At 38.3% G+C, this 20,000-nt stretch overlaps 2 protein-coding genes across 5 annotated transcripts in view; one reads left to right on the top strand and one right to left on the bottom strand.

Moving 5' to 3' along the window:
• LOC136852672 (putative uncharacterized protein DDB_G0271982) overlaps positions 1 to 8,199 on the bottom strand; it is an 11,844-nt gene extending 3,645 nt beyond the window's left edge. The window contains exons 1-3 of the mRNA XM_067127584.1: positions 8,131 to 8,199; positions 5,320 to 5,376; positions 2,789 to 2,845 (exon numbers count right to left, since the gene is read on the bottom strand). Coding sequence (XP_066983685.1) covers positions 2,789 to 2,845; positions 5,320 to 5,376; positions 8,131 to 8,199 — 183 coding nt within the window. The remainder of the gene's footprint in view (positions 1 to 2,788; positions 2,846 to 5,319; positions 5,377 to 8,130) is intronic.
• LOC136853155 (protein SSUH2 homolog) overlaps positions 1 to 20,000 on the top strand; it is a 792,844-nt gene that overhangs the window by 641,748 nt on the left and 131,096 nt on the right. The window lies entirely within an intron of this gene.

The raw sequence follows: 20,000 nt of genomic DNA, 5'->3' as shown, positions 1-20,000 counted from the left end.
TAATAATAATAATAAATAATCTTTGGAAGCTTGAATTTCAAGTCAGTGGCCCCTTTGGTGGGCTTGTTCCATATGAATAGGGTTCATCTACTGAATAATAATAATAATAATAATAATAATAATAATAATAATATCCGTAAGTAAATTTACTTTGAATCCATTCAGCGGAATCGTTTTTAAAACAGTCGAATGAAAAGCAACAGCAAAAGAAATAACAGAGAAAATATAAATAAATAAATAAACAAACAGAAAAATAAAAAATAAAAATAAAAAGATTAACAAAAACGCATCACAAAATTCCCGACGAGTTACAGAATCGAGACCTAATTCATTTCAGCGTTGAGGGGGAGATAACGCTTGCGGTGAAATGTAGCGAAAGTGTTTTTTTAGTGCGCGCGGGCGGGCGGGCGCGCATGCACGCCGGCACTTGTCCGTCACTGTCATCGCGTATAGCCCGCGTGTTTCTGGTTTTTCCATGAAATTTTTCCCGGAACAGTACGGGGACGTGTGATAAGGCTTTTGGGACATTGCAAGCTTCATTGAGCAAAAAGATGATGCATACTACAGAGAGAGAGAGAGAGAGAGAGAGAGAGAGAGAGAGAGGTGAATGAGAGAGAGAGAGAGAGAGAGGTGGCAGAATATTTTTTCTAACATATACCTCTTTGTATAATGAGAGAGAGAGAGAGAGAGGTGGCATTCCTTCAACATATACCTCTATGTATAATATTTTTTTCTATATATATCTCTTTGTATAATGAGAGAGAGAGAGAGAGAGAGAGAGAGAGAGAGAGAGAGAGAGGTGGGCAGGACATTCCTTCAACATATACCTCTTTGTATAATGAGAGAGAGAGAGAGAGAGAGGTGGCAGGCCATTCCTTCAACATATACCTCTTTGTATAATGAGAGAGAGAGAGAGAGAGAGAGAGAGAGAGAGAGGTGGCAGGACATTCCTTCAACATATACCTCTTTGTATAATGAGAGAGAGAGAGAGAGAGAGAGAGGAGATTCCTTCAACATATAGAAATGAGAGAGAGAGAGAGAGAGAGAGAGAGAGAGAGAGAGAGAGAGAGAGAGAGGTGGCCCACTGCCCTCAGAACTGTGTAATGATGATAATAGAATTATTATAAAAGCATCTTCAGAACACTATATTAGTTTTGACACTTTCATTTATGGAATTATTTTTCAGAACACTTTATCAGTCACACACTTTCATTTGTGAAAGAAAGCACTTGCCTGAACATTTCCTGCAAATGATTTCCCATTCTTTAAATACTATTTTCAAGATGTCCTCTGCAGAACTGCCGTGTAACCTGACTGCTCTCACAAATACCTACAAATTCTCCTCCCACCTGAGAGATAAACCTGATAGGGAGGTGCCTGCAGCATGCATCATGCAACGCAAGCAGAAGGGGAAGCTAACAGTACGTGTGACCTATTGCTTGCGACTGCGAAGCACTGAATAATTGACAACTGACCGATAGCAGCTTCTAAGCTCGGGCGCGCCTCTGTCGATTCTGAAAATGGCTTCGGCGTCCCTCTAGGAGCTCGCTTTGTGCCGTCGCCGTTCGCTCGTCGCCGTCTTTTGTTTATGCGTCGGGTTTTTTTTTTTTTTTTTTTTTTCTCAGCGGTTGGGTTTGATACCTGAATGGTTAGTTCATGTCGTTATGTTGTAATGATGATCACGCGTGTGTGTGTGTATATATATATATATATATATATATATATATATATATATATATATATATATATATACATATATTTGTCTATTTATATATATATACATATATACATATATTTGTATATTTGTATATATACATATATACATATATACATATATGTAGCCTATTACATGAAAGCATACATTTGTAGATTTGCACATGAATTCTTAATACTTACATAATTATATATCAAGTATATAAATGTATAAAAGGAAATAAATAAATGATAATATATATATACTTATATATATATATTTATAAAATCTATACACACATACAGAAGAATATAAATTCGTCACGCCCGAGTGTGCCGTACTTAGATAACACACACCTCTCAACTTTGTGGGTTTCAAGTGAGACTCCGCCATCAAGACTGGAATTAAAGTTGGAGCGGTTTAAAGCGGACGGGGTGAAGCCCTGACGATCTAAAAGACAGTATCACTGGCCTTTCAGCGGACTTTATTTGCTTAATCCTTTCGGCTTTCGGGCTTTGTTGCCCGTTGAATGGGGTCGTTGACCCCTACGTTAAGCCCTGTTTAGTCTGGGGTCCTTTGAAGTTGGGCTTTGGGAGGGCTTGCGATTTGTTTATTTATTTTTGTGTAAGGGATTGTTCGTTTTGCCTGTTTATTGTTCGTTTCGCTCAATTCTTCTTTATTCTTCTCTCTCTCTCTCTCTCTCTCTCTCTCTCTCTCTCTCTCTCTCTCTCTGACCTACAGTAATAATAATAATAATAATAAAATATAATAATTATTGAACTTCCCTTTCTTCACGCCTCTCTCTTTCTTCTCTCTCTCTCTCTCTCTCTCTCTTTCTCTCTCTCTCTCTCTCTCTCTCTCTCTCTCTAATCAACTTGTCTTCTCACGCCTCTCTCTCTCTCTCTCTCTCTCTCTCTCTCTCTCTCTCTCTCTCTCTCTCTAATAATAATAATAATAATAATAATATTATTATTATTATTATTGAACTTGTAGTTCCCTTTCTTCACGCCTCTCTCTCTCTCTCTCTCTCTCTCTCTCTCTCTCTCTCTCTCTCTCTCTCTCTCTCCCCATGATTTCATTCTCGGCATTCATTACGTTCTCCTTAACCTCACATTCTCTCTCAAGAAAGTTCGATCCCTCTTTCTGCCCGAGCTCAATAAACACAACCAATTATTGCCTTGTTTTATCGCGTTTTTATTGCTGGGTTTTTCATGTTACGGAATCCACTGATTTATTTCTGTGTATATTTTTTCATCATTACACCATTTTCCATTTCAACTTTTGAAGTCTTGCCCTAGTTTTCGGCTCATGTTGGAATGTGTGTGGGTGTTTTCGTTTTTTTTTTTTTGGCTATTCTTACGTATTTCCCAGTTTTAGATTTCTGTAGAAGAAAACTATTGTGCCGGCTTTGTTTGTCCGTCATTACTTTTTCTGTCCGCCCTCAGATCTTGAAAACTGCTGAGGATAGAGGGCTGAAAATCGGTATGTCGATCATCCACCCTTCAGTCATCAAGCATACTAAATTTCAACCCTCTAGCCTCAGTAGTTTTTATTTTATTTAGGGTTGAATGTTATCCATAATCATGCTTCTGGCAACGATATAGGACAGGCCAACACCGGTCCGTGGTTCAGGCTTCATGGGCCGCGGCTCATGCAGCATTATACCGAGACCACCGAAAGATAGATCTATTTTCAATGGCCTTGATTATACGCTGTACAGAAAACGCGATTGCGCAGAAGAAGCATTTACCTATTTACTGAAGAATCATTTATTTTCACTCTGTTCACCTAAAGGTACCATTGAAGCATTTGATTCGTCTCTGATTCACACAAAAGATTCTATTATCGTTTTGACTCTTTTCATTTGAATGTTCACTTCCTGCCTCGTTGTTCGTATTGGAATGTTTTATTATCCTCACTGAACAAATTCGAAGATTATTGCACCAGTCTGTACATATTTATTTACATATTTATTTATTTTTATTTTACATATTTATTTTATTGTTCAAACAGTCTTCACTCTCCTTGCTAATACTTTCTTCAGTATGAGTTTTTAATTAGATAATAATCTCCTCACATTATGCCTCACTCAAATGTTAATCTCCTCACACTAGCCTCACTCAAATATTAATCTCCTCACACTAGCCTCACTCAAATATTAATCTTCTGATATTATCCTCACTCAGTATTAATCTCCTCACAATGTCCTCAAATATTAATCTCCTCACACTAGCCTCACTCAAATATTAATCTCCTCACACTATCCTCACTCAAATATTAATCTCCTCACACTATCCTCACTCTAAATATTAATCTCCTCACACTGTCCTCACTCAATATTAATCTCCTCACACACAATCCTCACACTATCCCCACTCAAATATTAATTTCCTCACACACAATCCTCACACTATCCCCACTCAAACATTAATCTCCTCACACAATCCTCACACTCTCCCAACTCAAACATTGATCTCCTCACACAATCCTCAATCTTCCCTTAATCAAAAGTTTATATTTATATCCTCAATCCTATGTTTATTATCTTCTTGCCATTGGCTTTCTCCAAGACTTTTTATCTCTACTGTACTCCATCACACCTTTGTTTTTTTAAGCTCCTCAGTCAAATGTCTTCTTACACAGACCAATTTTACGAATATGCTGGGCCACTTTTTCTTCCAACACCTCCTCCCCGCCCCCGCCCCCTCTCCCTTAACCCCATCCCAACATAATGACCTAATTCCATTTAACCGCCTGTGTTGTATGTTGCATGTTGCGCGGACCTCGCATGTTATGTTGTTGCATCTTCATCCGCGATGCCATTCGCCTCCTTCTTCTTCTTCTTCTACTTCTTCTTCCTCTCCTTCCTCTTCCTCCTCCTCTTCCTCTTCTTCTTCCTGAACATGACACGGAAATCGGGATGCCTGATCTTGGTATAATTGATCTCAATGGCCTTCTCCAGGTATATAACTCCTCGCCATAATTTTTACGAGGGGGCGCCGCTGGGGGCGTCTGTAACCGGCCGGTCCAATTAATTTCATGGCCCTAATCTCGCATGCGTGCTCTCTCTCTCTCTCTCTCTCTCTCTCTCTCTCTCTCTCTCTCTCTCTCTCTCTCTCTCTCTCTTTTACTGAAGTCCTGTTGACTCTGGTTGAGCAGCTGGTATTATTATTATTATTATTATTATTATTATTATTATTATTATTATTATTATTATTATTGTGTAATAAGAATCTACAATTATATAGTAAACTATATTTTGTATTTTACATAGTAATATACTTTACTATAAATATAATTGTGGATTTATATTAAACTGTTTTTTACTCGATTCTGAAATTATTATTATTATTATTATTATTATTATTATTATTATTATTATTATTATTATTATTATTGTTATTAGAAGAAGAAGAAGAAGAAGACGCCTAAATAGAAAGAAAATTCCTGTCGTTCCGCGAATAACCTGGTCCAGAGAGATGGAATTCTATTACTTATTTTTACACATTGCGCGCGCGCGCGCTAATGGATTAATTTCTTGCTTGCGTAATTGAAACCCGTCAGGTAATTACAAATCCCTTATTACGTGTAATTTATTCAAGCCATGCGTCATGTTATTATCAAATATTCTTAATTGAATCGTATCTTGCGTCTCTCCTCTCTCTCTCTCTCTCTCTCTCTCTCTCTCTCTCTCTCTCTCTCTCTCTCTCTCTCTCTCTCTCATTTTCTGTAATCTCTCCTCCTTCTTCAACACTGCCTTCTCAAGCTCTATTCATCTTCTCTCTCTCTCTCTCTCTCTCTCTGACTCTCCTCTCTCTCTCTCTCCCCTTGCCATTACTTCCTGACTCTTTGGTCCCCCCCTCATCTCCTCCTCCTCCTCCTCCTCCTCCTCCTCCTCCTCCTCCTCCTCCTCCTCCTCCTCCTCCTCCTCCCACTCTTTTCCTCCCCACCACTCAGTGCCTGCAAGGTACTCCATTAACACTATAGTCTTATATATAAAAAAATTGGTGAAAAAAACTGAAGGAGAGAGAGAGAGAGAGAGAGAGAGAGAGAGAGAGAGAGAGAGAGAGAGAGAGAGAGAGACTGGATCAATCAGTCAGTAGACCTCCATGGTTAGACAGCAATTGAGATGATGATGGATTACTGGCGTGAGAAAGACATTGATTTGAGAGAGAGAGAGAGAGAGAGAGAGAGAGAGAGAGAGAAGCACCCTGGTTGAGAGTGGGAGTTTTTGTAAAAAGACTGGGCGTTTTTATTTTGATATCTAACTTAAAAACCATCTTTCACCTTCGTGTAATGCGTTGAGAGAGAGAGAGAGAGAGAGAGAGAGAGAGAGAGAGAGAGAGAGAGAGAGCTTCTCGACATGGGTAGATTAAGACCTTGCTTTTCAACGATTCTTTTTTTATCGTATGTCTGAGAGAGAGACAGAGAGAGAGAGACAGAGAGAGAGAGAGAGAGAAATTCTCGACATGGGTAGATTAATACCTTACTTTTCAACGACATTTTTTATCGTACGTCAGAGAGAGAGAGAGAGAGAGAGAGAGAGAGAGAGAGAGAGAGAGAGTGACAACTGGTAAAGAGATTAGCTAACAACGATTGAACACTGGCAGATGAATACCAAACTTTGTTAGTTATTTCTTCCTACCTAGAAGATTGGCGGCTGTAAATCTCGCTACCTTCTTGCCTAGACGGAAACTCCTCACTCTCCTAGAGAGAGAGAGAGAGAGAGAGAGAGAGAGAGAGAGAGAGAGAGAGAGATCATCTCCATATTGATACCTTACTTCCCAGAATGCTCTGCCTCCCTAGGTAATTGAAAGTTGCACAACCCGTTCTCACAGAACCGGAAAGGATTATTTACATTTCCGAGAAAATCGCCGTGTTCGATCAAAATAGAGGAATAGGAAGGAGGAAATAGAATGAAAATATAACCTCTTGTCTCAGTTACGGACGGAGAGAGAGAATAAGAGAGGAGAATAGAGAGAACGCCAAAAAATTAATGGTGATATATTTCATATTTTGATTTGAAGTTCATTCGTTCCTTCATATATAGAGAGACTGGCTCGGGGGACAAACATATGTTATAGGATATCTATTATTATTATTATTATTATTATTATTATTATTATTATTATTATTATTATTTATTATTATTATTAAGGAGATGAAACCTATTCATATGGAACAAGCCCACCAAAGGGGCCATCGACTTGAAATTCAGGTTTCTAAAGAATATTAAGGTGTCCATTAGGAAGAAGTAAGAGGAAGTCCTGAATGACCTCAAAGGTCCCAGTGCTTGGCATCTGACCTAAATTCTGTAATCAATTCAATTCAGAAGCAGAAGGAATCAGAGATATTACAGACTGCAAAAAAATTGTAAAAAAAAAAAAAAAGGTAATCTCATCATGTGGTGGCTACCATTCCCCCAGAGTTTCGTCGATTCAGTAGGAATGTCTGTGGGAACAAAGGTAGGTTATTTCAGTAGAAGGTGAATTGAAAAATGGCCTTAGGTCAGCCTTAATAGAAGATTGGTTTAGCTTCCATTTTTTTGCCTTTCGCTTTGGGTGCAGAACGTTTTTTAAGGTGCATTTTGATACATTTTTATCTGTTTATTAGTTTATTGATTTATTTTTTCTTTTTAATAAGTGAGATCTCTTCTTTCTATATTTCACTTTACTTTCTCTTACTTCCAAATGAGCACCATATCCTTTGGAAGCTTGAATTTCGAGTCAGTGGCCCCTTTGGTGGGCTTGTTCCGTATGAATAGGTTTCATCTGCTGAATAATAATAATAATAATAATAATAATAATAATAATAATAATAACATTCTTTGGAAGCTTGAATTTCAAGTCAGTGGCCCCTTTGGTGGGCTTGTTCCGTATGAATAGGTTTCATCTGCTGAATAATAATAATAATAATAATAATAATAATAATAATATTTTTGGAAGCTTGAATTTCAAGTCAGTGGCCCCTTTGGTGGGCTTGATCCATATGAATAGGTTTCATCTGCTGAATAATAATAATAATAATAATAATAATAATAATAATAATAATAATAATAATAATAATAATAATATTCTTTGAGAATTTCAAGGCAGTTTTGGTGGGCTTGTTCTAACTAGGTTTCATCTACTGAATAATAATAATAATAATTTTATAGAACAAATAAACTTAGCATTAACGAAAATATTACTATCATTATAAATGAAAATATTTAACCTTCAAAAAAATAAATTATATTCTTGCTGTTTATACTTGCATAATTTTATTTTTTCTATATTTATATTTATAAATATTTCTAAAAAGTAATGAAAGGTATTTTTGGCCGTAAAAAACATCTGGGAAATATACTGTTGTTGGGTCAAGTCAATAAATGTGTTTATTATCCAACAGTCTATTTTACTGTGTAATTTTAAGGTGGCGTGACTGGCCACTTTTACCTCCTCCTCCTCCTCCTCCTCCTCCTCCTCCTCCTCCTCCTCCTCCTCCTCCTCTGAGAAGAGTTTCATTTTACTCCTCTCCTCCTCCTACTCTGCCAGCTCTCTCTCTCCTCCTCTCTGAGAAGAGTCTCTCTCTTCTCTCTCTCTCTCACCTCTCTCTTCTTCTTCTTCTTCTTCTTCTCTGCCAGCTATATACAGGCTCTCTCTCTCTCTCTCTCTCTCTCTCTCTCTCTCTCTCTCTCTCTCTCTCTCTCTCTCTCTCTCTCTCTTCTTCTTCTTCTTCTTCTTCTCTGCTTTATAAAGTCTCTCTCTCTCTCTCTCTCTCTCTCTCTTCTTCTTCTTCTTCTTCTTCTTCTTCTCTGCCAGCTTTATAAATATCTCTCTCTCTCTCTCTCTCTCTCTCTCTCTCTCTCTCTCTCTCTCTCTCTCTCTCTCTCTCTCTCTTCTTCTTCTTCTTCTTCTTCTCTGCCAGCTTTATAAATCTCTCTCTCTCTCTCTCTCTCTCTCTCTCTCTCTCTCTCTCTCTCTCTCTCTCTCTCTCTCTCTCTCTCTTCTTCTTCTTCTTCTTCTTCTTCTTCTTCTTCTTCTTCTCTGCCAGCTATATACAGGCTCTCTCTCTCTCTCTCTCTCTCTCTCTCTCTCTCTCTCTCTCTCTCTCTCTCTCTCTCTCTCTCTCTCTCTGTTACCGTATCATCTCTTCGATGTCCTCAAGTTTCATCCTTCCACTGTTCTTATCATCTGTCACTTCCCCCCCCCTCTTTTATCCAGTCACTTTTTCGCGTGTTCATTTTCATTGTTTATTTTCATTGTTTATCTTACATTTTCCATCGTTCCCTCTATCTGTCATTCCTCCACGTTCTCCCACCTCCCTCGTTTCTTCCTAAAGCTTTTTCTTTGATTATTTGTTAACTTCTTTGTTTTTTTTTTTTTTTATCCTTCCCCTCTTCTGTTATTGCTCTTATATATATATATATATATATATATATATATATATATATATATATATATATATGTATGTATGTATGTATGTATTATTCTGTCCAGTATTCTTGGTCCCTGGCCCTATTCCTGGTACCTGGTCTTATTCCTGGTAACTTGACTTTATTCCTGGTACCCGGCCATATTCCTGGCAACTTGGCCTATTCCTGGTACCTGGTCTTATTCCTGGTAACTTGGCTTTATTCCTGGTACCCGGCCATATTCCTGGCAACTTGGCTTTATTCCTGGTACCTGGTCTTATTCCTGGTAACTTGGCTTTATTCCTGGTACATGGCCATATTGCTGGCAACTGGTATTCCTGGTACCCGGCCCTATTCCTGGTACCTGGCTCTATTCCTGGTACCTGGCTGTATTCCTGGTACATGGCTCTACTCCTGGTCCCTAGCCCTATTCCTGGTCCCTAGCCCTATTCCTGGTCCCAGGCCCTTTTCCTCATACCTGACCCTATTCCTGGTACCGGGCCTTATTCCTGGTACCTGGCCATTTTCGTAGCACCTGGCCATTTCGTGGTACCTGGCCATATTCCTGGTACCTGGCCCTATTCCTGGTAAGTGGCTGTATTCCTGTTACCTGGCTCTATTCCTGATACCTGGCCTTTTTCCTGGTATCTGGCTCTATTCCTAGTACCTGGCCTTTTTCCTGGTACCTGGCCCTATTCCTGGTCTCTCCTCTTCCCCAAATAGAAATGGGAACGATCCTTTTTTTTATCTTTCCACTTTTCGTCCAGTAGATTAATTGGAGACCGACCGCAGCTTCGGTTACTTTGGCGAATGGTCACTTTTTTTCATTTATTTGTTTTGAGTTTGCGAGGGTTATTCAGACATGCCAACTGTAGCTAAAATGGTAGTGGTGGTAGTATTAGTAGCCGCAGCAGTACTAGTAGTATTAGTAGTAGCGGCAGCAGTGCTAGTAGCGTTAGTAGTAGCAGTAGCAGTATTAGTTGTAGTGGTGGTGGTTATAGTCGAGTTGGTGGTATTAGCTGTGGTCCGTCGAAGTAATGCCTACAGTGCACCGCATGAATTGCCCTTGGAGGGGACTGATCTGACTAACTGTTATCACTCCTAAATTTGCTGGCCAGCTTAATTGAGAGAAGACTTACAGAAGACGTACGCTGTTTGTATGGACTCCTCCAGTGCTATTCAGTTCCTAATCGGAACTTCTGAACTTCAAAGCGAAGACGTAATGGATTACAATCCTAATCCTGTTATTCTCCTTTCTATCTATTTGTTCATTTATTAATATATTTTTTCTTTTTCAATAAGTGAGATCTCTTCTTTCTATATTTCCCTTAATTCCTCTTACTTCTTCCTAATGGACACCTAAATATTCTTTGGAAGCTTCTGGAATTTCGAGTCAGTGGCCCCCTTGTGGTGGGGGGCTTGTCCCATATGAATTGGGCTCATGTTCTGAATAATAATAATAATAAAATAATAATAATAATAATAATAATAATAATAATAATTAATAATTCATTTTAAGGTTAGTAGTAATTCCCAGTTGTATCAAATAACTGTTATTTTATAGTAATTCATGTTCTGTCTCAGGTCTCTTTGACCCAATGCTGCTGACTACATAGGGTTCATCTTCTGATTAATAATAATAATAATAATAATAATAATAATAACTCTAATTGTCTTATGGGACATGGAGTGAATATATTTTATAGTTCGTTTAGTGTTTTTTGAAGCTCAATTATCCCGTGAAGTGGACTGCTGTGCTCTTAACAGGCCACTTCACTGCTTTTTCACTCAAGCCTGGAGAAAAAGAGACATGCCTTAACCTCCATCAATCTGGAGGGGTAAGTAGTGCCCCGCCCCCATACCTTTTAAAAAATGGGGCTATGTGAGGTCAAGTGACCAATTGAATGCCACCCCCCCCCCAGCCGTCATACCCTCTAGGAACCTTCCTAGGTGGGGGGGATGATGGGGGATACCACACTGACCTCTTCCATTGTTTGACGAACTTGGTTTTTCTCATTGCGTCACGTAAATGAGAGAGAGAGAGAGAGAGAGAGAGAGAGAGAGAGAGAGTAGATCTTTTATTTTTATTTTTTATTCCTTTTCACAGCCACAGTTGTTATAAGGATAATCTTCTTTTTTTTAGTTTTCTGTAAAAGAAAACTATTATGGAGATGGCTATTTATAGTCTGTCCGTCCGCACTTTTTTTCTGTCCGCCCTCAGATCTTAAAGATTACTGAGGCTAGAGGGCTGCAAATTGGTACGTTGATCATCCACCCTCCAATCTTCAAACATACCAAATTGCAGCCCTCTAGCCTCACTAATTTTTATTTTATTTAAGGTTAAAGTTAGCCATGATCGTGCGTCTGGCAACGATACAGGATAGGCCACCAACGGGACGTGGTTAAAGTTCCATGGGCCGCGGCTCATACAGTATTATACCGAGACCACCGAAAGATAGATCTGTTTTCGGTGGCCTTGATTATACGCTGTAGTGGCTGTACAGAAAACACGATTGCGCCGAAGATCGGGGCAATTTTTACTTGTTTCTTACATTTATTTTTATCATTCATTTGTTATCGTATTCTCGTTGTTCTTCATGTTTATCACAAGGAAATAATAATAATAATAATAATAATAATAATAATAATAATAATAATAATAATAATAATAATAATAAAGTTTTTCTTTACATGAAGTTGTTGTATGATACGATATTTTAATAATAATAATAATAATAATAATAATAATAATAATAATAATAATGAAGTTTCTTCTCTCATTCCAATTCTTCTATTCAGCGACATTTATAATAATAATAATAATAATAATAATAATAATAATAATAATAATAATAATAATAATAATAATAATGCAGTTGCTTCTCCCGTCATGAGAATGATGTTGTTTCAGAACCCCAGCGCGGAGGTAAACAAAAAGATTTAGATGCCTTGGATCAAACTTTTCATTAGAGTGCATCACGCTCTCTCTCTCTCTCTCTCTCTCTCTCTCTCTCTCTCTCTCTCTCTCTCTCTCTCTCTCTCTCTCTCTTGTATATTCATCCTCTCTCTCTCTCAGATTTAGAATCTCTCTCTCTCTCTCTCTAGAGGCTGGCTTTAAAAATTCATCCTCTCTCTCTCTCTCTCTCTCTCTCTCTCTCTCTCTCTCTCTCTCTCTCTCTCTCTCTCTTATATACCCGAATGTCAGGTTTAGAATCTCTCTCTCTCTCTCTCTCTCTCTCTCTCTCTCTCTCTCTCTCTCTCTCTCTTCTGACTTTAAAAATTCATCCTCTCTCTCTCTCTCTCTCTCTCTCTCTCTCTCTCTCTCTCTCTCTCTCTCTCTCTCTCTCTCTCTAGAGGCTGGCTTTAAAAATTCATCCTCTCTCTCTCTCTCTCTCTCTCTCTCTCTCTCTCTCTCTCTCTCTCTCTAGAGGCTGGCTTTAAAAATTCATCCTCTCTCTCTCTCTCTCTCTCTCTCTCTCTCTCTCTCTCTATAGAGGCTGACTTTAAAAATTCATCCTCTCTCTCTCTCTCTCTCTCTCTCTCTCTCTCTCTCTCTCTCTCTCTCTCTCTCTCTCATACCCTCTCTCTCTCATGAACGTCAAATTTCAGAATCGTGTTGATGAAATATGAAGCCACTCGGGAGAGCGCCATTGTGTCAGCGTTTAGCTTAATTAGTTTACCGTTGGTTTTTCAAGACTGGGAATTGTGTAACTCGGTGGACACATTTCAGGAATGGCTGGAATACTTTAGGAATACTTTAGTAAAGAGGCGGCGATTCCTAGGTGGTGGCGGGTTCGTTCTGGGGGTTTTCTTGTAGGTCGTTATGCTTTTGTTTTTCAATCGTTTTTCGGTCTTTTTTTTTTTTAGTTTTTCTGCCCGCCCTCAGATCTTAAAAACTGCTGAGGCTAGAGGGCTGCAAATTGGTGTGTTGGTCATCCGCCCTCCATTCATCAGACATACCAAATTGCAGCCCTCTAGCCTCAGTAGTTTTTATTTTATTTAAGGTTAAAGTTAGCCACGATCGTGCGCCTGGCAACGAAATAGGATAGGCCACCACCAGGCCGTGGTTAAAGTTTCATGGGCCGTGGCTCACACTGCAATGCACCTAGACCACTGAAAGATAGATCTATTTTCGGTGGCCTTGATTATACGCTGTAGCGGCTGTACAGAAAGCTCGATTGCGCCGAAGAAACTTCGGCTCAATTTTTACTTGTTTAAGAAATTGTAGTCACTAACTACAGAGAATTAAAATGGCAGCCTTTATCGAATGTAAATGTGAAATTACCCATTCGTTTTAGCCAACATAACCTTCCCTTCACTTACAAACTAATAATAATAATAATAAAAAAAATGCGCCGAAGTTTCTTCGGCGCAATCGACTTTTCTGTACAGCCGCCACAGCGTATAATCAAGGCCAGCCAAAATAGACCTATCTTTCGGTGGTCTCGGTATGATGCTGAATGAGCGCGGCCCATGATACTTTAACCCACGACCCCGTGGTGGCCTATCCCATATCGTTGCCAGAAGCACGATCATGGCTAACTTTAACCTAAATAAAACGAAAACTACTGAGGCTAGAGGGCTGCAATTTGGTACGTTTGATGACTGGACGGTGGATGATCAACATACCAATTTGCAGCCCTCTAGCCTCAGCAGTTTTTAAGATCTGAGGGCGGACAGACAAATAGCCATCTCCATAATAGTTTCCTTTTAGAGAAAACTAATAGATAGGGACTTTTAAAATTTAAATTTCATGTGTTCATGGTAGTCCTTCGACCTTCCGGCTAAGGGGAATGAGTTGATCCCCCCAAGATAGTGTTTCCCCTTTGAAGTTGTAATTAGAGTGAGATAGCAGACTGCGGAGAGAGAGAGAGAGAGAGAGAGAGAGAGAGAGAGAGAGAGAGAGAGAGAGAGACTTTTTACACTCCTTGTAATCTCTAGAAGGTGGTAATTGGTCTTGACTCATTTTCATAAAGGTAGAGAGATGGAGGTATGATTTCTCTAGGTCACACTAGATAGATAAATTGGTTTTAGAATTTAATTTAATATACATACTTACATACACATACATATGTATATATATATATATGTAAAAATATATATATACATATATATTTTTACATATTGTAAGCATGTATGTATATATATATATATATATATATATATATATATATATATATATATATATATATATATATATATATATATATATACATACATATATACATGTGTGTGTATGTATGTGAGAGAGAGAGAGAGAGAGAGAGAGAGAGAGAAAAGAGAGAAAATCCCTGCCGTCCCGTAGTTACACTCCCGTCAGAACTGCTCTTTCCTCAGCCCATGCCAAGCAGAACTCCATTACCAACTTTAAACGTGGTTACTTCCCCCGACAACTTTTTAACTTTCCGTTTGAGCAAGTGTATGTTTTGGCGTGTTTGTTTGTGGGCACGTTCTTCGTTTGTTTGTGTGTTTGTTAGCAGGGCGCTTTCGCCGTTGTTTGTGTTCGCAGTTTACCTCCTGTTGCGTTTGTGCGTTTGTGGTTTGGGAAGACGCATGAACAGTATATGCAAGGTGGTGTGCTTTTATAGCGTTCAGTCTCACTTCACTGACTTCTTATGGCCTCTTTGTGACTCGTTATTGCCCACACACGCGGGACTTGCATCCGGCTGGGGAGTGCCAATAGTGCGAAGACCATACTGCACTCCAAGTGCAACTTAATCTAACTTGCAACTTTGTCTTAAGCCGCACTTTTTCTGTGACTGGGTGATCAAGACTGGAGTTTCGGTGGATCCCCTGTAGGCGATGACGGAAGGTATAAAGGGTTAATCAAACAGATTGACCCTCGAGTTTGTGGGGTCCGGAAATGTTGAAGGAATATATTAGTTAACTCTCTCTCTCTCTCTCTCTCTCTCTCTCTCTCTCTCTCTCTCTCTCTCTCTCTCTCTCTCTCTCAATGAAAAAAAGGTCAAGGAAATGCGTGAAATTCAGTAATAAAATAATATAAGATTGGGACGTTATACCTAAATTCATTTAGCCCACTCTCTCTCTCTCTCTCTCTCTCTCTCTCTCTCTCTCTCTCTCTCTCTCTCTCTCTCTCTCTCTCTCTCTCTCTCTCTCTCTTTGAAAATTAAGTGTAATTATGATATTTACCCCCCATATCTTTCTCTCTCCCTGAAACTTAAAAGTATTGTAGACTCTCTCTCTCTCTCTCTCTCTCTCTCTCTCTCTCTCTCTCTCTCTCTCTCTCTCTCTCTCTCTCTCTCTCATTTACATGGAAGAAACTTGAATTTCACCAGTATGAAAATAACCATTTTATTGAGATGCGGGAAGTTGGACTTTTTCCCGAAAACTTTAAAATGGTTTTATATATTGGCTGTCGAGTTGGACTTCTAACCTTTTGCTTCGGGTTCCCCTTATTGCATTTGTGCTCTGTGTTATTATTAAGCTTTTTATTGATTACTTTTATTATTATTATTATTATTATTATTATTATTATTATTATTATTATTATTATTATTATTATTATTATTATTATTATTATTATTATTATTATTATTATTATTATTATTCAGTGGATGAAAACTATTCATATGGAACAAGCCCACCAAAGGGGCCACTGACTTCAAGCTTCCAAAGATTATTATTATTATTATTATTATTATTATTATTATTATTATTATTATTATTATTATTATTATTATTATTATTATTATTATTATTATTCAGAAGATGAATCCTATTCGTATGGAACAAGCCCACCAAAGGGGCCACTGACTTGAAATTGAAATTCTGAAGCTTCCAAAGAATCTTAAGGTGTTCATCAGGAAGAAGTAAGAGGAAGTAAAGGGAAATACAGAAAGAAGAGATACCACTTATTAAAATAGAAAAAATAAATTAATAAATGCATAAATAGATAAAAATGTATCAAAATGCAAGAAGAATAGTATTGGTCTTGCATTTTCGCTTGAACTTCTTCAGAAGTTCCAGTAGTAATGATAGCAATGATGCTATTATTGCAGTAGATAGCTGTGACTGCAGCAGAAAGTAGTTAGAATGTTTAACAATCGCAAACTGCTGCCAAGGTTGAGTTACCTAAACCCAAACCCCCTCCCACACTCTGCTTCATAAAAAAATCCTATATCTAAATCCGGATCTCTCTGGAGATTTAATCAATTGTTTCCATTCACCAGACACATTTTAGGTCAGATTTTCGTTAAATTCCATTGGTAAGTTTAGTTTTCTGTAAATGAAAACTATTGTGCCGGCTTTGTCTGTCCATCCGCACTTTTTCTGTACGCCCTCGGATCTTAAAAACTAATGGGGCTAGAGGGCTGCAAATTCTTATGTTGATCATCCACCCTCCAATCATCAATCATACCAAATTGCAGCCCTCTAGCCTCCTCAGTAGTTTTGATTATATTTAAGGTTAAAGTTAGCCATGATCGTGCTTCTGGCAACGATATAGGACAGGCCACCTGTGGTTAAAGTTTCATAAGCCGTGGCTCATACAGCATTATACGGAGACGACCGAAAGATATATCTATTTTCGGTGGCCTTGATTATACGCTGTAGCGGCTGTACAGAAAACTCGATTGCGCCGAAGACACTTCGGCGGATTTTTTTACTTGTTTCCTATAGTCACTCCAACAGACAGACCAATTTAACGGCGCTTAATCCCTTAAATTGAATATCTGATTTAAAACCCTTTACAAAAAAGTCCTTGACTAATTATAACAATGGCGATTACTGCAGTTAGAACGATAAAAGTGGAATTAGGAGAGCGATGACAGCGGCTATAAGAGTAGCTGAAAGATTAGCAGTAATATTTGAAGCTTCGAAGCTGCGCCATTAATTGCATGGCGTTGGGAACAGTGAGGAATATAACAGGGAGTAATACCTGTGATGAATTGTAGAATATCCTACTGCCATATCTGTGTGTGTGTGTTTGTAAGAGAGAGAGAGAGAGAGAGAGAGAGAGATGAGAAGCAATATATATATATATATATATATATATATATATATATATATATATATATATATATATATATATATATATATATATATATATATATATATATTCAATTGCTATATCAGTATGTGTGTGTGTGTGTGTGTGTGTGGAAGAAGAGAGAGAGAAAGAGAGCTTAGTAATATATATATATATATATATATATATATATATATATATATATATATATATATATAATATATATATATATATATATATATATATATATACATATATATATATACATACATACATACATACATACATATATGTCTGTGTCGTGTCTGTCTAAAAAATAGAACACCGCCGATGACTGACAGACAACAAAAAAACACTAAAAAAAAGTTGCAAAATAAGTACAAACTAATCCTCCTCCCTTCGCCCTTTCGTCATACCTGGTACTGGGAAGAGGTGGGAGAGAGAGAGAGAGAGAGAGAGAGACCTCAGAGGATCCAGTGTCGTATACACCTGAGTTTTGAAATGTGTGGACAGGTGTATGACGAGTGAGAGTGTAGGGGGACAGGATAAGGCGGGGGGGGCGGGGCCCCCCGCTATAGAGGAAATGAGAGACGTGGTGGAAAACACAGGTGCTTCTCGACCTGTCGAGGACTGAGCTGTCAAGTGCGAACTTTTTGTTGCATGGCGCGAGACACGATTTTCTTCCCTTATTTATTTACTTTTTTTTAGTTTTTTATTTTTTATTTTTCACGTTTATTCTGTTGGAATGTAGCTTTTATTTTTATTTTTGTTATAGGCCCTTTTTTTTCTTTTGTTTTCTTGTTTATTCCGTGTTTTTATTTTCTTTAATGTGGTGTCTTTCAGACACTGTGGAAATATAGATTTTATTTTTTTTTTTAGTTTTTATTTTATGCCTTTTTTTTTGTATTTCATTTTCTTGTTTATTTTGTGTTTTGCTTTTTCTTTAATTATATATTTTTCGGTTCCTGTTGAAATATAGCTTTTGTTTTTTTTTATCTTTTGTTATATGCCTTTTTTTGTCTTTTATTTTCTTGTTCATTTTTATTTTGCTTTTCCTTAATGATGTATTTTTCCGATACTGCTAAAACATAGCTTTAATTATTTATTATTTACGATATGCATAAATCTAAGTCTCTATTCAGGTGTGTGTTCGTGTTGACAATCTAATCGAGTTCCCTTAAACTTTCCAGTTGCTTGCACAATAGATTCTCTTTTTACTGATGTTTCTTCCAAGTTCCAAATCCCCTTTTCATCGAACTTTTTATTTTTATGTGAAAGAAAACAATTGTGGCGGCTTTGTCCGTTCGTCTGTCCGCACTTTTTCTGTCCGCCGTCAGATCTTAAAAAGCTACTGAGGCTAGAGGGCTGCAAATTGGTATGTGGATCATCCACCCTCCAGTCATCAAACATATCAAATTGCAGCCCTCTAGCCTCAGTAGTTTTTATTTTATTTAAGGTTAAAGTTAGCCATGATCGTGCTTCTGGCAACGATATAGGACAGGCCACCACCAGGCAGTGGTTAAAGTTTCGTGGGATCATCCACCCTCCATTCATCAAATATATCAAATTGCAGCCCTCTAGCATTAGTAGTTTTTATTTTATTGAAGGTTAAAGTTAGCCATGATCGTGCTTCTGGCAACGATATAGGACAGGCCACCACCAGGCTGTGGTTAAAGTTTCATGGGATCATCCACCCTCCATTCATCAAATATATCAAATTGTAGCCCTCTAGCATTAGTAGTTTTTATTTTATTTAAGGTTAAAGTTAGCCATGATCGTGCTTCTGGCAATGATATAGGACAGGCCACCACCAGGCGGTGGTTAAAGTTTCGTGGGCCGCGGCTCATACAGCATTACATACCGAGACCACCGATAGATAGATCTATTTTCGATGGCCTTGATTATACGCCGTAGCGGCTGTACAGGAAACTCGATTGCGCCGAAGTTATTATACGCCGTAGCGGCTGTACAGAAAGCTCGATTGCGCCGAAGTTATTATACGCCGTAGCGGCTGTACAGAAAGCTCGATTGCGCCGAAGTTATTATACGCCGTAGCGGCTGTACAGAAAGCTCGGTCGCGCCGAGGTTTCTTCGGCGCATTTTTTACTTATTTTCATTATATACATTCGTAAACGTCAGCCTGTGTTCAGATCTGCGTCCAATTGCCAGCGCGGTATATTTCCTTTTTTTTACTAATGGCGTCTTGCGAATTCCAGGTCCCTTTGCCTCTGTCTAACCGTTCGTCTTGTGATAACCATTTTGATCGCACAGATTACTCCTTCTTTATTGCCTCCTGCGGACTGCAATTCCCGGTACTTCATTATTCTCGGAGAAACAGATACACCTTATCTCATCTCGAGGTCAGGCGACTGACTGACTGTTGTTGTTGCAGGTTGCAGGGGATTTGGGTCATTCCTGTCATCAGTTATTCAGATTCTCGCCTTTGGTCCGCTGGTGTAGTGGTTGGTGTCGTGGCGTGCCATTCCGATGTCGTGTTGGGGGGGTTCGCGTCTCCCCCAGGGCGATGAAAGGTCACTGGGTCTGTATCGTGATCAGTTGCTGTTGCAGTAGTGTCAGGTTTGCTGCGGTGGGAGGTTGGAATCAGCGTTTTTTGGAAGCTTGAAGAGTTTCAAGTCAGTGGCCCCTTTGGTGGGCTTGTTCCATATGAATAGGTTTTATCTACTGAAATAATAATAATAATAATAATAATAATAATAATAATAATAATAATAATAATAATAATAATCTTTGGAAGCTTGAATTTCAAGTCAGTGACCCCTTTTGATGGGCTTGTTCCATGTGAATAGGTTTCATCTACTGAATAATAATAATAATAATAATAATAATAATAATAATAATAATAATAATAATACCACCTTCATTACAACAGTTTCTTCACAAAGGCCTCTGTGTCAAACTGCTTT

This window comes from Macrobrachium rosenbergii, chromosome 26 (assembly GCF_040412425.1).
Source record: "Macrobrachium rosenbergii isolate ZJJX-2024 chromosome 26, ASM4041242v1, whole genome shotgun sequence".
Lineage (NCBI taxonomy): Eukaryota > Metazoa > Arthropoda > Malacostraca > Decapoda > Palaemonidae > Macrobrachium > Macrobrachium rosenbergii.
This window is presented reverse-complemented; position numbering and strand designations above follow the sequence as displayed.